This window comes from Mugil cephalus, chromosome 15 (assembly GCF_022458985.1).
Source record: "Mugil cephalus isolate CIBA_MC_2020 chromosome 15, CIBA_Mcephalus_1.1, whole genome shotgun sequence".
NCBI classification, from domain to species: domain Eukaryota; kingdom Metazoa; phylum Chordata; class Actinopteri; order Mugiliformes; family Mugilidae; genus Mugil; species Mugil cephalus.
Genome location: NC_061784.1, coordinates 7,693,275 through 7,711,704, shown reverse-complemented (window position 1 = coordinate 7,711,704; position 18,430 = coordinate 7,693,275). Strand labels below are relative to the sequence as shown.

Here is an 18,430-nt window from a genome sequence, read left to right as displayed (position 1 = left end):
CACCACATATACTAATGTGAAACACTGTCTGAAGCATAGAGCTAAAGCTACACAAACATGATTTAAATTGCAGTATCTAAGCAAGGTCTGTGTAGCTTATGCTGTATGTTTTAGGTTTTGGGCTTCCAGAAGATCCTGGAACAGCCCAGCTGTTCTCCCTGCTGCCACCAGGCCAGTGTTTCCAACAAAGACTGAGAGGCTGAAGAAGAGTTTCTATCGCCACGTCACCTGCTCAACTCTGAGCCTTTACTGGACCACTGCATTACTACCCTTTATTCATAATGTATGTATGAGCTACAGCCGTTTAAGTTTCTCAGTTATACATCTATACTTTATTATTTATTTATTTTTTTACCTTGTGTTCTGTGTGAAATTATTCCTGTTTTTACTGTAGCTATGTTACAAACTTCAGTCTTCCATACTTAGTTCAGACCTGACAAGCTTGACTCTGCTGTACAGACTTCAGAGGACGGCAGCGCTTATTTATATATTTTATTTCTTTTTAGTTTTTTAATATCATTCTTTCTTTTTTCCCCATTATTTATTAACAATAATCCTTTACAACAATCATACAAGAATGAATTGCGCAATGATAGAAATATTGCTAACTAACTTGAACACAAATTAAATTAAATTAAATTAAATTAAATTAAAACATGGAGATATAACGGCAAATATTCACAAAAAGCTATTTCTGAAAAATGTTCAAGTCCTTGCAGATTCTAACCATTTTGGCTGCTTTATTTTATTTTTCAGTCCCTCTAAAGAACCTATATAATATAGAAGTTCAGTCTTGGAATGATGTATCTTGGGTGTCATATAGGTCCGTCTGGACTTGTACCTGAAGAATGTACCAGACAAAATGATGAGGTTTCAGATAAACTTTTTTTTTTGGATCAATTGTGCTACTGTATGAATAAAACATCACATCTTTTCAATCCACATCCAACCATACCCAACACAGGCACATTCATAAAATAGAATTCATAAAATTTCCGTTTCCTCCTGCAATTTGCACACTACACAATTTGTGTCAGTAGTTATATATTTTGATATCAGTTTGTTGACAAGATAAAGTAGGTGGAATATTTTAAAAGAAACTTGCCTAACTTTGTTGAAGACACTATATATATATATACATATATAAGCCAAATGTATTCCATTCAATACGGTGGCGCAGTTATTCTGGCTACAGTCGCGTGCTCCATGACTCCCGCGAAATGCATCTTGGGATACCTGGTGGTCTCAAATCCACCGAAGTTGCTTAGAGAAGTATCCTCGATAAAATCGGGTTTTATCTTGTACTTTGAACTGGAACAGTACTTCACAGCAACTGGTGACGTTTCACAAGAACAGACACGCACTCATATTCATGAACGCCCACTCTCGCGTTGTGTTAGATGAAGGCTCGTGTCGTGGCGTCGGGTAGTGGAAGGTGGCCGTGTTTACCTCTGTTTTTTTTTTTTTTTTTTTTCTGTATGGGACCCACTGGATGGTACCTCATCCATGAATGAGTACTGAGCTATGTCCGTGTTCCTGCCACCAGGGGGCAACACTGCACGGTTAATGGAGAGCCCCCACTGCGTGTCACGTGACGCTCTGCACCTGCACGGAGAGGCTGGGAGTAAGAGGAGGAGGAGGAGGAGGAGGAGGAGAGTTTGGATGCTTCGGTGGAGCTGAGCAGCCGTGTGTGTGTGTGTCGCTTGAATTCACCATAAGTTCTCCGAGCAAGTTTCGCTGAATAAGTCGTGGAATAACAGGAGCAGGAATGGAGCTGTCGACACCCCGCTTGTGCTGCGTGCTGCTGAGCCTCCTCGCAGGTAAGTTTTCCGACTAAAAGCCAGACGCTGAGCGACTTTGATGAATTTTTCACTAAAACGGCGGCGAGCAGTCAGTCACTGAGTGGTCAGACAGTCGCATACAATTACGTTAGCCACCGACGTTCGTGTGGAAACCTGCCCTTTTCGATTAGTTAAAAACAACTTTAAGATATTATTTCTTTGTTCCAAGGTAACTATTATCATTTAACGTGAATAGTTGGCCGAAGTATCCGTATCTAAAGGCACTTTAGATATAGTGTACAACAGGGAGGAACTCCGACCCAAGGTCAGTTTAGTTACTGGCTAGCACACCACAGCAAGCGATGGGGCTGTTTAAATGTAAATGCTAAAACTATAATAAAAGTTGAACATTTATAATTCCTATTTAGAAATGTGTTTTCCTAAGGCTGGGTTTCCGTGTTACCAGTAAGGTCAGAAATAGAAACGCAGAGACGAAAGGTCACTAGTTAATAAATCAAAGTTGGCTAATTTAATTTTATATGAACTCAGTGAGGCCGACGCAGCGACAGCGGCTTGATTCAGGTTCATCATCATCAGGCTTCCCAGGCGGCTTCCTCGAGGCTAATGTTCATATCGGGTGTAAATGTTTGCCTTTTTAAATATGTTCATTCAGATTAATAGACGGTGGGTGACATTATGGTCGTTCGCCGGAGGCAGAAATGTGCTTGTTTCCGTGTGGTGTCCTTTTGGTTTATCGTTCGGTGCTTAACACGATGGCTTGATCCGCATTTAAACCTGTGGCTGCAGGACTTCAAAGTGCTAGCTTTTTTTTTTTTTTTTGTCTGCCATCTGCCAGCAGCCCCGATAACCCCGCTTCCCCAGTTCAAAAATCCCAGGCAGTCACATCAACTTAACCACATGTTTGCTTGTGTTGACAGGTTAATGTTGGTATCATTTACTTATTTAAACGCCTCACTGCCAAGACCCTCAATTGATGTGTGAGATCCAAGACTATGGGTTCTGTTTTTTTTTTTTTTTTTTTTTTTTTGTCTGCACCGTGGGCTGTGTAACCTTTGATTGGAGAAGTTAATTCAAATAACTTTTTTTCTGCTTATTCTAAATTACAATAGAGTGCTTCTCTGTTTGCCGGGAACTCTCTGAACTTCACTTATTTACTTTTTTGTTGCCGTTTTAATTCCTAGCATTATTTGTGATGACATAAATAGTTTTTTTATTTGTCAAAACTGTGTCTGGTCACTAAAAGTAGAAATATTTATTAATCGGTTGTATGTCACACTAGTGTTGGTGACATTTTCTTGTAAATATATATCAAAATGAACTTATCCCTGTTGTTTTGTTTTGGTCGTTTACTCGGGTCATGCTTTAATTTCATGCCCTAGGGTGTGGCTGGAATTTACACTGAAACTAACGGATCGCTCCTCCCACTCTGAACAATACTGTGAAACCTTGTTGTGTGTCAGTGTCCGTCAATGACGTGCCTGGTTAGTTATTGAAAACTTTTTCAGAGATATTGAAAGGAAACCACAGAGCGTTCCAGTGTGCTGATTAGTCAGAGACTGAATGTAAAGAAGAAGAAGAAGAAGTGCTTTGTTCAGGATCTCCCCCTCACATCTTTCCATCTAAAAGCTACGGTTGTTGAGTGGAATATAAGGTTTACATAGTGTGTTGTTTACCCTCCTTTTGTGTCATGATTCACATTGTTGTGTACACTAGTTTGGGCTCATTACCATTTTAATGGCACCATGGTCTAGTTATTTGGGCCTAGTTCCACTTCAGCAGACAAAAACAGTATCTGGCAGACTGGCAGCATTCTTTTAACATGGCTTAGAAATACATAGTAATGTGCTAACTTCTCTTTAATGACAAATTAAGAAGTAGGGCCTCTGCTCCATTTTCTTTGTCCTGTTTTATGAGGCATAGTTTGAAAGACGAAAGGCTGACCAGAGAGTTAAAACTGCAATAGGTCTACAGTTATAGTAAGTATAAAATATCCATTTAAACCTTAACTTTATTAAATGAAATTGAAATGTGCGGTTGGGTCTGATTAGAAAATATTTGGCTTTCAGTGAGGGAAGAAATACTCGGAACATTTGCTTCAGTAAAAGCAGCTACACGCCAAAGTTAACTATCTTCACTTACAAATAATTCATACATTTGACATATTTTGCTTTAGTAAAATTATGAAAGTGTAATCAGCAAAAATTACTTGAAGTGTTCACAGTGCAAAAACATGGCCACTGTCAGTGTTGTGTTTTTTGCATCTTATTAGTATTACTTTCATAACGAGAAGTGTTATTGATATATTCACGTCACGCAAGCAACATTTAAACACGTAAATATAACGTATGTTTACAAAGTTTCCGTTCTGCCGCGTAGCGTTATGTTAAAGTGTTCTTAGACAAAGTTAAATATTTAGATACAAGGATCATAGTGTAAATTCTTCTGGAACAGAGTCAACTAATGTTGTGCTTTAACCTGTCGTTAAAGAGCTTTCCGAGGAAAAACTTAATTTGTGTGTGTCAGTCGCACGGCACAGTGGTTAGCCCTGTCCTCCTTTTCAAAATAGATAATACTTGACGTAGATTTGTCAGTCTGTCCTCGCTGCTTATTGCACGGGACCTGATAGGTTTTGTTTTCCCACACGTGCAGTGCTGCAGGATGTGCCCCGGTACTCTCCACCCCCTTCACTTCTGCTTGTTTGGGTCAAGAGTGAAGGCACTGATCTAGGACAAACAGCAACCTGGTGAAAATGGGAGCAGGCGCAGAAGGCAGTTACCTGATAAGCCAACCAAAGGCCCTGACCAGAAACTGGTTGCTTAGTTACCTTTTGAAAACAGACACGCAGATACAGGGAGTGTGTCTGTGCTCCACTTGCTCCAGAAAGCTACCCTCCCCCTTGTTTGCATGTATTAGGTCCTCTTTTACAGCGGCGTTTATGTGTTATTTGGCACAATAGCTATTGCGGATATACTGAATATCCTAAAACAATAGAGATTTGGGAAGTGACTGTTATTCAGGGAAAACTGTTGTCACTTTTGCGGTTTGGTGTGGTGATAAATATTTAGGAGAAGCGTTACTTGGTGGAGACACAAACAGCAGAACCTGAGCCATTGTCATTGGGCTCACGCAGTCAGTAATGATTGGAGGTCACATTTACTTGTCATGACCCAGCGGTCTGCTGCCACTACTTGCCTCCTGTTGTCTGAAACATGTTGCAGCCGCAGCTTCTCCTCCAGACAGCCACCCTCTCTACCCAGATTCCCCCCTGTCCTTGGAAATAAAGCAGGGACGCGTAGAATCGGATTACACTCCACGGATACGGCTCTGTCCTCCACAATCTGATGATGGGGACAAGGCGCATGAATATTCACAGCCCCGGACGTTAATATTTTAGCATGCCGTCCCCGTGCGAGCCCCGTGGCAGCTCCTGCTCACCTATAGGGGATGCGCGATATCTGATCCCACCTTTACCTCGCCACATTACCCTGCCTCTCTCCCCTTTACTCCACCTTCCATTTCATGTCTGAATTACTGAATGAACAAATTACTGCCTGCTGGAGAATCAGCGAGCATGATTAATAGCGGCGCTTGTTCCCGAGTCCTAATAACGGCCGTGCGGCCATTCTGTATTCGAACCTCATTTCTTTTTTCGCAGGTAGCGAGTAAAACTGCATTCTGGGGCTGCTGCCAACCCATTCTTGTCGGAGGATATATTGGCAAGCTGCTACTTGACCCCTTGGTCATGAAGTCAATGTTACATTGACAGATACTTCAAATTTGTGTTACATCAGGTGAAATTTTTAGAAGAGCTTCGCCACAGTATTGATTTACCGACACTATCAGGATCCTCAGTTTCATTATCTGCTTCATTGGACAATAAACTTAAGTTCTCAAGAGTTTGCCTAAGTGACACAAATTAGTTCCTGATCATTTAATTGATGTCACGCTCTCGTATTTAGGCTACTTATGTGCAACAATATATTTACCAGCTGGTGTGCTTGGTCATTTTATTCAATTAGCTGCCTTAAAGATATTCAGTTGACAATTATGAGAAGAGGTTGCAAATATTGTGTGTTGTAACATAACAAAATCCAAAGATCTTGTAATTTGGACGTGTAGTGTTTGGTTTTACTGCCGACAAAGATTTTATTTATTAGGCTAATACAATCTAGACGTAAAGTACAGAGTAGACACTACATCTCTTTAGGTTTAGCAGACCTGCAGGAGTTTGAAAAACAGAAATTGAACAGGGTTTGTCCTGAGGGAGGGACGGTGCCTCTGCTATCCATGTAACCTATCAGTTAAAACAAGGTCACAGCGGCACTGATTTTCCTCGCTCTCTTGAGTCCATCGGTCATCATCACCGTGTTGCACTGTTAGGGCGATAAACACCCCCCGAACACATTCATCACTTAGCCACTCGATGGCCGGCTCTGCAGCACCCACGACGCCCTCTGCTTCTAATGAGGAATAACGGGCTCGGTGACAAATAAGCTGTTCGCCGCGACGATAATAAGAGTTTTCACGTACGTCATACCTCAGGTGAACATTGCCAGAATATCATTTTTCTGCGGATAATGAGCAGAGGAGATGCAGCGCGCTAGGCAGTGAAGGGGATTTAGAGGATTTCCGTTTTGTCTTTGGGAAAGGTTTTTTAAATGTTAAGCAAAAAAGTTTATACCCGTACTTCAAGGTGTTAAATATGACAGGACTATGATAAAAGAAATTTTGAATTGTCTTTGAGTTTGTTAGCTGACTGTAGATCTTTTTATATACAAAGGAAAGAATTGCCTACGACACTGTTTGTAGGACACTTTATGGCTGTTGTGTTCTTGTTTATGCACAAGACTCTGAACAAGACATCTCAGTGCGACGGTGCACTGTGTGTCAGGCTGGCCCCCAGGGAGACGCATCTACAGTTGTTGGTGTGTAGCCTGCTCCTACTTACCTGCTAGCTATGTGTCAGTTCAGCTCTACATGAGCTTGAACCTCCGATACGATATCTGTTAGGCAGCATTAAAGAATCGGACTTGGCTGCGCACCTTTATCGTGTAAAACAGACCCGTGAGAACTGCGAGAATTAATTTTTAGTCGCCCCAGTTCAGAATTCCAATGGATGTATCGTTCTGGAGATTAGGATTGCGTGTTGTACTCTGGATGTTGCGTTATTGTTAGATGATGTCAAGGGCATTGTCTTACACAGAGTGAAATTGTGGGAAGATGATTGTATTTTGTTCTCCTGCTGTAAGCCACCAGTCCCTCTACTAAGAACGTTAAGTTAATTGTGTGTGTAATCCTGAAAAAATATTACGGCTCGGAAAAAGAAGCCGCATAAGCAGAAGGTGGAGTGAATTTTGGGAGGGGCGATGAGGGGGTGGGTGGGTGGGGGAGTTAAAGCAGCTGTTGGAGGAGCCATTTTTAGCACCTGATCTCATTGAAAAACATTACGCATTGTCGTCTGGTGGTGAAAATATGGCGTAAAAGGCGAATAGGTGTTGCCCGTAGAAAGCCTCTGTCTAATTCAGTCTAACTGAATCAGTCTCCCTGCAGTGCTGTCATTAAGCCAGTCATTGTCTGCCATACTCTGATGTTTAATTGTCTTGTCTCCAATTATATAGCTGCTCTAATAACTCCTGCCTTTAGAGAGAGAGAAAGATTTGTCTTAAGAAATGAATGTTGCCATCCTCCAAATTCTCCAAACTGTTTTTTTACAAAGGTATGATTGCTTGCATTTTAGAATGATATTGAAGCTGTTGTGTGGCGAAATTTTATGATGCAGACCGAATCTTGTTAAGAGAGTATTGGTACAAAGCGACACAGGATTATACCCAGAAAATCTCATTTCTTGTGACATTTGTTGCCTCATAATCAAGCTGATGCTAAACTGAAGCCAAGGACTGCAATAAAATCCTCTGAATTTGTAAAGAGGCCAAATATTGAATGTTGTTTTTTTTTTCATGTTGCCATTCCAGTGAGTTAATGTTAATTTTGGATATTGTAGAGAGGCGTGTGTATGTTTACTGGTATAGGAAGATATGAAGAAAGGAAAGGGGCATAGAAATTCAAATGTAAGGAAAGACTTTGTTTCAAGAAAGAGCATTAGATGAGATTGGACTAAATGGAACATTTCCCTATGTGAAAATCCATTCACTGAATTAACAGGATAGGAAAATACACCCCTTATATCTTGAGGTAACATTTGAATGTGAATATCTGCTTGAATTTCCTTTAATAAATATGAAGAGGTGGTTGCTGTGTTCTCATTTTCAAAATCTAACAATCCAAAAACTCAGATTCTCTAATCCTAAAGCAATTTGAAAGTCCAGGAGTGAAGTGGTCAATTTAAATTTTAACAGGCCTTCACTCTGCTTTCAGAGGACTTTCATTTGCTAACTGTAGTTTTATAACCTGGTGTGTAAAAATGAGTCTGCCGTGTCCCCTTTCTTGCATTAATATTCATTAAAAGACCTTTCCCCGTCCCCCTGCCTCTGAAGTTATTTCTCCTGGGTCTTTGTTAGAGCTATACGTAGGCTGACCGGGACATCTGCTACAGTTGGGTATAGAAAAGGGCTCAGCGCCCAGATCGCAGCAAGGTCAGCAAGCCACAACACACATTTAATTACTATAGTGCATTTCACCGTCATGTGAGGAAATCAGCAGCTGGCCCAGTTGCCCTCCAGAGAGATGTGATTGAACCGAGAACAGCTCTGTGACTGGCTGGTTTATGATAGTCAGAAGAACATGCATTACTGCTCAACCTTAATCACAAGTGCTGCTGTTTTAATAAGCAGGCTCACTGGGGTAGCAGGGCTAGAGTTGTTGCTGGTAAGTTCCTGAGGAACCAGCTGTTAAGTGTCTTAATGGAGCCCATATATAATTCATGGGCACACGCGGGGCCCAGTGTTGCTGGCTGGCGTTCACTGAGTGGCCGATAATTGGAAAGCGTAAAGTGAATCCACCACGCTGGCACCTAGCACATTCAAATGCTTTCACAAGTTGTAAGAGACTATGGACTGCATGCGTTTAATACCTCTGAGACAGGACACCTATTTGACAAGCGTAAATGATGTATCAGTGACAGCAAGAGCTATAACACAACTCAGCTGCTAGATTGTAGATTAATGACCTGTGGAGCCATAAAAAGATCCTCCCGACTGCCTACAATGTCACCCAGCATTTATGTACGATGCGAATTTAGTGATTTTGAACTCGTGTTGGGCCATTAATCGTTAGGAACAATGGCCAAATCTGCATTGTTTCCTTTCACCTAAGTTGCGGCTCCATCCCGGATCCACGAAAGCATTTTCACACACCACCGTCGGTGGCCTTGCTGCGTCTAGCGGTGGGTTGTCAGTAAGGGTTGATGTTGTTTGTACTCTGAGGAATGAACATGGCAGGTACACGTCGCCAGAAGCTCCCGTACCTCTGAAACTTGCTACTTTACTGTCGCCGTCGTTGTGCTTCTAATTAACATGTGTTGCTGTTCATGTTTCCGTTTACACACCACGCCGCAGTAGGTGAACAGTTGTTACGCAGCGCCTCAGTCACTTTCCCTGGGATTATCTGCTTGTCGGGCTGATCCAGGATGCCCTATGAGCGGTGTTTGGCCGCCTGTCTAGACTACTCAGTCTAGACCCTTTTTAGATGTCATTAGAGCCGTCGGGGAGTTGCCGTGTATGGCAGGTTTCGAGCAAAAACACTTTACTACACCCAGTACACACTGCACAACAGATGACCTTGCAGAATCGTCTGTAGGTGTCAGGTTGCTTGTACATGACATTTTTCTCTTTTCACCACATATGTTATATTACACATATGTTTCCTTCTCCAAGCAACATGGGAGCCATTCAAAAAGATAATGTTAAAGAACATTGATGAAATTGATGCATTTTCTGCTACTCTTCATTGTCAGAATTCTTTCTGCAATACCCTCACTATGCTCCTTTTTGCTGTTAGTGGTTCATAGGGAAACAATATAGGACGTAACCGGGTGCAATTGCGTCTCATTAATGTCACAGTCTTGGTTTGTTTGTTCTCTCCGAGCCGTCCAAGTTACTCATGATGCCAGCCCAACATTTCAGCTGCGTCTGTTTCTATTATAAACACTGAACAGCAATCGATGTTTGTTTACACATAACGTATTCGTCACCCTGGCCAGCGCACACTGCAAATGGTTAGTGAAAATTTGTGAGGACAAAAAAAAAAAAAATACAAGGTCATGTTCACTTTTTGTCATCACTGGCTTCTTTATTAAAATAGAGGTTGTTCTCCTGCGCTGTAAACATATGTATCAGCTGACCTTCTGTTGCATTTTAGACAAGGTAAATGTTCATTGATTGTTCGCTTTTGTATCAACCTTGTTGTTACCACGGTAACCACGGGTGTACCCAAATCCATCGTGGGGAAATCTTTAATACTGTGAGTGTGAGTTGGTTGTGCTCTCAGGCACTGAGAGGGAAATATTACACCACATTACAGACATTATCATACAACGTTCATTGACTAAAAGTTCATGCTAATTTGTTTCTTATTGCCATCTTCATTTGAAATTGAAGAGGCAATTAATCATGTTAGCACAGTTGCCTTTAACCTAAATGGTTGTGCTCCTCATTGCATCCCTGTATCAGCTTCACACCACAGGGAATTACAAAATAGTACAGCTGCTGCTCTTTGATTCCGAAGCAATTTCATGCTCCAGCGTCCAATTTAATGTGGACATAACGTATATGTTGTTGAACTCTGCTTAATGTTTTCTAAAGGAGTGTGTGCCTGGTGATCAGCTCTCTATGGATTTTTTTCTTGGGTTGTTGGAATGGATCTCATTAGCCAACCACGGTCAAAATAACAGAATTCACTCGCTGCAGCTGAACTCATAGATTCTTGAATGCACTCAAATCTGAGCTTCGCGCCTTCAACGCGGTTACTGCATTTATCTCTACTGTCCAGGCTCTTCATTTTTCTTCAGAGTTTGGCAAGCCTCATCCCGTGCACAGTTAAAGAACACAACATGGAGCATAAATACCGTCATACTTCGTCACAACCAAAAATGTAGGACTGTATGTTTGTGCATGATAGTTAAGCTAGTGCAGTGAGTTATTTTTAACCGTTCCCGATCCTGTCTTGTCATTTAACGTTGTATGGCGTGTTGAGCTCCCTCCTCATGTCGAGGCTGAGAGTGCGAGCTGGAGGCATGAATAAACCCAGCGGTCCTGGTTAAGCTGTAACAACAACTGACAGTCTTCGCCTGCAGCTTTCCACAGGGCTCACCACTCAGGTGCATTTACTACACCTGCTTTCAAGAAGCTCTGAGTGAAGAAGAGACTCCAGCTCTGAAATGTAAGGCCTGTTTCGCTGCCTGCGCCGAGGAAAAAAGAGAAAAGAAAACAGATTATCCATCTTTTCATCTCTTAACGGCAGCCTTATCTTGATGTCCTGCTGTAGTGTCTCCCCCGCACAGAGGACAGGAAGGGACTGTCTGTGTTGTTACACTTCCACAAAGACCTCATTCTGCCTGCTCTGGAGTGCTTTAGACAGGATGAGAGGGTTTAGAGAGAAGGGATGTTATAAATGCATTTGAAAGGGAATCGACGTTTTAGCAGTTATCACAAAGTACTCTGATGACACTCCACTTTTGCTGTAGTCCTCAGGCAGCTTTCTGCAGCAATCAGATATATTTTCAATCAGATATGCTGTGTCGGTTCTGCATCCCTTTGACGGCACACTCTAGGCATAATACACACCCAGGACTTTTTACCAATGTCCACAGCACCACCATCATGCAATGTCCTTCAGGCAGGAGACCTAATTATAGACGGGAACGCAGGAGACAAGGCATGAACACTCCTAGAGTGTCTCCCAGCCAGTCCAACTGACCGCTATACATTCTTATAAACTACATGAAAAAATAGGACAGAGGAAAAGTCTTAATCTGAGCAAGCTGGCCGTCTATATTCTAAAGACTGCTGAAATAATATATTGTCATTGTCTATTTTTTCACTTTTCCAAAGTAATGTGTAGTAGTTCTTTTTCAGTAGTGGGGGAACTGTTGAAATATGCAGCACTCCACTTGAAGGAAAAGGGAGGAACTGAGGAATTCATTTGGAGGCGTTCGTGTTTGAATTCTTCATATGTTATAGTTGTCTCTGTGTAGGCTGCAGTCTGGTCTGACACCTTAATCCTTTTAGTGGTTTGGCAGCCACAAGAGGCATCTTACCGCCATAGATGTTTACTTAACATACGTTTTGTGTATACGTGGTTAGATTTATTTCCGCACCTTGAAAGTCGGGTTAAACCGAGACCTCAGTCGATTTAGCCAACATGCTTGAGTTGTTAGTTTCGGTGATTTGTTTCCTGCGGTATGAGGAAGTACTTCGTTATCCCGGTGAACGGTCAGGCAGCCTAAACTCTCACAGCTCTCACTCGCTGTTCCCACTCATCATCCAGCCTTTCTCAGATGGAGCCGACAAAACTGCTGAGCTTCGGAAATTCCACAATTGTGAAATTATTTTCTCTCCTGAGAATTCTCAGTTGTTGTTGTTGTTTTTTAAATCCTACAGCAACGATAAAAAACAGGCCTGTCAGGAGCCATGGTAAGGGTTTCTAATCCCTTATTTGGCCCAGTGTTTCAAGAGAAATGTTCCAGGATAACATCCACGCTCGGCTGCTTTGAGCTCCCTTCGTTGAGTGTTCACCTCTCTGACCTAATTAATCGCAGTTTTGAGAAACCTTTACGTACATTCCAAATGCACACGTGGGTTTGTATGATCTCTCAAACCCGTATAATCTGGAACACATCCCATCCGGCACGGCTCAAACCTCTGTGGGAGTCTATCAACAGTCTGAATGAAGTAGTTGCACTCTGCTGCACTTGTGTCTCAGTGTTTGATCAGCAACGCTCCCTCCTGATCACAGTTGGCATTGTGCCCTGGGGCCCGGACAAAGGCTGGGGCACCGACAGGGGCCTGGTCTGTATCAGACACTTTATTTGTTTTGGGGGTTGCAGGGATAGGACGGGCAACAGCATGGCTGCCTCCCCCTTCCTCGCAGAAACTCCTGTGTCAGGAGAGAGAGAGAGACGCCCCGTGACTATACCCCGCTGAGACATGTGGTTTTCATTTTTGTAGGTTCGTAGGAAGCTGCTGCCGAGCCTAGAAGACAAATACCTGTACTAATCCTCATTTGTTATGATTTCATCAAAAAATAGTTTTGGTTTCAACACATATTCTTCAGCTAGACTGAAAGTAAGTTTAATATGTAAGTAAAAACTCAAGGTAAAGTTGTCATGTGCTTAGGATACATGTTGATCAGCGCATACCTGACATATCTACAGTATTTGCTTTCACATACGCTTACTTCATGAACCGCTGGTTCATGATTGATTTAAAACCTTCACTTCTCCTCCCCCAGTAAAAAGAATAAATTGGCAACAAAAACGCACATCTGTCATTGTGAATCATATTTCTGTTCTGCACCATTTCTCAAGACGTGCAAAACGCTTTCATGTGTCGACTAATTGCTTGCAGAGAATAGTTTTTTCCCTTCCTAAATGAGGAGGACATGATTTTGTAATTACCCTTCTGGCATCTTTGACTGCAGTAAACACTCCTGTTGTTTCGCACCCTAAATACCTACATAGCTACAAGCTTTTGTGGAAACATGGCACACCGGCGTGCCACTGAAACGCCTCACATTCAGCACCGTCTCCTTTTGCCTCTTTTCTATTTTCATTTCCTCCTCACATGACCATATTGGATGTTGGCGCATTTGTTATTGTTTCCCATGAGGATGTTATCAGTGGGCTATCTGTGTGCTGCTCCTTGGACTGGCGTCTTGCCTATCAGCTTTACGACACAGCCAGGCTCCACACTGTCACCAGCTCTCTAGGTTCCAGGCTTCAACAACTCCACAAAGGCCATAGGGCTTTTGTGTGTGTGTGAGTGTGTATTTATATGCGTGTCTGTGTTTCTCTACTGGTCTTGGAGATACTGGAGGTGCTGGGCATTGTTATCTGACTCTTCAGGGGGCCTTAGATAAATTTGCTTCCCTCTCACAGGGTTGGGGGGAGAATGGGATGTATAATTGGCCGAAAATTTGCTTTTAGTGGTTTGCATGCAGCTTTGGAACAATTCGTTGTGGCAGAGAGGAAACACAAGCAGGCACTCTTAAAATGCACTGTCCAACACCTTGTAAAGGACTAATGATTTCTGTAAATGTTAAGTACAAATTCCAAAGCCGTGACTCGAGAATCCCTGTGATGAATACTTAACCACCCATTAAAAACTGAACCAGTGTGAATGTTTTCACTTCCCCTTGTTTCTCGTTATGTCCTTCCTACGGCTCATTTACTCCCTTTAGTTCTTCAAAGATAATATAATTATAAGGGTTCAAATTAAGACATTCAATATAAAATGTCCCCTTTTAATGGTTGTTGTGGCATTAATTCTTTCTTAATTAAAAACATACCGGGATTATTGGCAACATGGGACTTTCATACGAGAAGAAACTAAATCAGCGTCACTGCGGTCACGATTGGTTGTTGTGGACAGTCAACGATTTCGTATCAAACGCATCCCTCAAAGATTTGTCTGCGAGCTGCCAAGTGCTCAGGCAGCCGAGTAAAGTGCCCGTCTTTCGTCACTCCTTCATCATTTAATGTTCAATTATGTCAAACAGCCTTTAGGTCATCCACACTGGGGATTGATGGCCACTCTGTGTGGCAGGTGGAGCTTTCAGGCTGCATTACAGCACAATCAGTATGGTTCAACAGCCCCAGCCCTCTGCAACACTAAATGGCCAAGCGTTTCTCACATTGCTTCAAATTGAATAGTTCCAGCAGGAGCACCGGGGCGAGCGAGCAGAGCCGTCTTTCTGAGCCGCAACCAGGTTATAAAGTTATCCTTTGCTTTGCCCGTAATAATTGATGTTCTTCAGCGTGGTCACGGGGGACCGGCTTGCGTGTTTATGTGCGGGAGAGCTTTTCTCCTCTTTAATTTGCTCATTCCAGAGCCCCACAGACTGCAAATTTACAGTAATGAATCATCCCACCATCATCATTAGCCATCCCGTAAATTGTTTGTGTTTGTTCTTTCCCATGAGCCACTTTTCTTTGCACTCTGTTGTAAATAATCCTTTTTTCATGATCGTTTTATTGTGTGGCTGTGGTTTTCAAGAAGCTCAGTGTATTGCCCTTGTGGCGCTGCTCTGGGGAGAAGATGTCAATTCATACTTTAAGCCTTCATTCTAATTTCTTGCATTCTTTTTACCTGACGAACGCACTCACTTCTTCATGTATTCATACAACTATTTGTTTCTGAAACAGTTAAAACTTAACTGAAACCAACGCCGTCACTGCCTCTAATGCTTGCATCAGACTAAATGCAAGCTTTGCTGCATTAAGAACCTTAAAGAAGGTAAACACGACTAAATCCCAGTGCGGCGTAATTCACCCCTTTCACCCAGCCAAGCTTTTTTTGTCGCTGTTGTTGCCTTATGAGCCTGAAATAGCTGCAGCCTTTATCTCCCCACGGTAGGCTTGGCTTTTCAGACTTCAGAAGTAGCTTATGATCCACTGAGGTTCTAGCCAAGACTCTGAGGGTCTTAAGCTTGGGTGCGGAGAGGTTAACTTGTCAAACTGTCTCCTGGTCTCAGGGTTTATTGCTGTCTGCTGCTGCTTCTCCTGACACCACAGTGCTTGGCCTCATGTCTGTCGAGGAGACCCTAGACCTCTGACGAAAACACTTCTGTGGCTCATAGTAGACTCTGGTTAGCTTAGCTTTTTATATCCGTTAATGGATAACAAGAAATTGTAAAGAAATGTCTAACTCTGTTTTAAGACATTTAGTGAAATGTAGTGCATCAGATAAGTGACAAGTTTAGTGTCGGACCATAAAAATTTATACCTGTTGTTTCTGTTATATACCCCCCAAGGAGTTTTTGTGTTTAATAAACTGTGATGGGATTACACAACATGAACTGCTGCCTCAGAAGGGAACGCTATAACTCCAGCTAGCGAGCCCTCGCTATCACGTAGCGATAGATCATCACAGAATCGAGTGGAAAAAGACTGCATGCTTTTCTGATGTTGTGTTTGAGGAATGCCGTGTGGTTGGGAAAGGTGAGGCCTTGAAAGTTCACTAGGTGTGTGTGAATACAGTCTGTCTCTACCTGCTGTGCAGCTAGCGTTAGATAACAAAAATGACTGTGGCTCAATGCAGTAGATTTTTACTAATAACAAAGTTTTTCTGTCCACACATTTAAACTGAGTCGTGAAGCTGTTGGTGGATAAAATCTCTGTATAAATTCCACAGTCGTTTACCATTTTCATCAGACCGAACACAGTGAGCTGGATCACCTCTAATGAATGGTGTTGGTGTGTGCTGTAGCTCTGTGGACTAACCTGTATTTTTAGAATATGCACTGTAGTTACAACACTGTGGGTGGTGCAGGTTTAATGTCAGTCCTCATCTATTACACATAACAAATGATCAGTCAACATTTGACGGAAACATTTGAGTAAATAATTTTATTTGGTCGGCTATTGGAAAAGTCAACTAAATAATAACTGAAATTCATTCAGCCTCTGCCAGTGTTGACAGCGTTCCTTTGTAATGAAACTATAGATAATTATACAGTTTTTTTATTTCCACAAAGGTCTTTTAAATGGTGAAGCAACTTCCCTTATTATAATTCCCTCTTTTGTGTCCTTCTACTTAACCTATTTCTCCCTTTCCCTTCACCTCCCTCACTGTCGATCTACCTCCATCTCTCTCTCTCCCTCTCTCCCTCATTCCGTCTCTTAAGCACCACGGCAACCTTCTCAGAGGGATTGGTTGCCAGGAGACAGGATTCGCTCCCCATTGTATGCCGACAAAGGTGGAGGGGGGTGGGCGGTGGGGTTACAATCAGCGGGACCGGGGAGAATTGGAGGCCGGGGGGACTCGCGCTCCACAATCACGGGTGTGTTGGAACGGAGGAGGACGGGGGACGGGCGGGGAGGGGCAGGGGTCGGGGTGACTGACTGAGATAGTAGCAGTGGGGGTATGGGGTGGGGCGCGCTGACACCCTAAATTCCTCTGGCTCATTCCTGGTCTCCCAGTAACTGTGCTGGGTGTGCTGTGTCAGGCCGCGCGGTGGAGAGCGGAGGGAACGAGCTGCTCGCGAGAGACACAGGCAGCCGCGAATAGTTATTAAGACAGACTTTTTAATTAGCCCTCCCCCCACTGCTCAGCAGACGCACACGTAGACACTCACTCACAGTGGGACGCACATCTTACTATAATGACAGACGCTAAACTCAAGGAAATAGATGTGTGTGGTGTGCACGCCTGACTGCCTTTACTCACAGTCCATTTTTCATAGTTCTCATCGGACTGTGATGATGGCCTCTCTTATCAGGCCATTATCTTACCTTCATGGAAGAAGGCCAGTTTACTTTTGCACAGGTACCATTACTCTAAATAAAGACCGAGGCTCACCCTGTCTAAGCCAATGATTATAAGCAGCGCCGTCTCACTGCTGCAGACTTTGAGCTCAGTGAGATCATTTCTGTTTGGAGTAAAGAGCTCCACAGTTCAAGTGTACACAATCTGTACTGTATGTGCTTCCTTTTTGAAGATGTGTTGTTTGTGTTATTCCACTGCGAGTGGTGAGAGATGATTTTTCTTCTGCTCTAAATCATCCAGAGATCACAAGTTTTTTTTTTTTTTTTTTATCTGTTGTATAAATTTGTAATTTAGAGTTTTTATTTAAATATCAGTTATATAGATTGTCTCAAGATGTTTATTGAACCATATTTCTCTCTTCTTTTTTTTTTTTAAATTTAAGTCACATGCTGCGTTTCCATTACCCCTAGAAATGTGCAAAACCTAAATATTGCAATAAAAAAATGGTAATGGAAACGCCTGCATATCTAAAGACCTCTCAGATATCACTAAAACATTTTTACGCGCTCATGAGGTGGTTTTTCCAGACGTATCAGCGTGACAGTTAATCGCAAAAGTGCAATGGAAACACTTTTTTGCGTTTCTCTGGAGATGACGCTGGGGGTCATGTGACCAGTTCTTTGAAGTCCATCTTCCTCAGAGTGAAGTCTCGCGTGGCAAGAATTTTTTAAGAGAATTGTGGGATATCGAGAGATGAGAGTTATAGCTCACTCGGAAAACACCTTTCAGTGGAAACACGTACAAAGTACTTTATTGAAATTTCAGAAATATTCCTTTTATTTTGCAAAAAAGTGTCATGGAAACACAACTACTGAGGGGTACATGAATATATTACTTTATATGCGATTAAGGTCATATTTTTCTAGGTCTTTTCTATACTTCCGACTGTTAAGAGAAGGGACAGGACACAGATGTGTATTTCCTTTGTGTTTATTCCTAATCAAAAATCGCTGTTAAGATGGCAGCTGCTGACTTGACCGGGCTTACTTGGCCACGTAATCTTCACCGGGACTCGTTTCCTTCCTTCTTGCCCTTTTTTTCGTGGCCCATTCAGTTGAGTTACTATAAAAATGATTAAATGGATTGTTTTTCACTGAGCTCGTCTCTCCATTAAAGTGATTTGTATGTCATGGAAAGGATTCCCATCTGCACGCTCGGCTTGCACACGAAGCATGAAAAGGTGCTCTT

General features: G+C 42.4%; 1 protein-coding gene across 1 annotated transcript in view; it reads left to right on the top strand.

Annotated features, from left to right (window-relative positions):
* The first annotated feature begins 1,649 nt into the window (after window positions 1–1,649).
* cxadr (CXADR Ig-like cell adhesion molecule) overlaps window positions 1,650–18,430 on the top strand; it is a 34,222-nt gene continuing 17,441 nt past the window's right edge. The window contains exon 1 of the mRNA XM_047607325.1: window positions 1,650–1,820. Coding sequence (XP_047463281.1) covers window positions 1,769–1,820 — 52 coding nt within the window. The 5' untranslated portion in view covers window positions 1,650–1,768. The remainder of the gene's footprint in view (window positions 1,821–18,430) is intronic.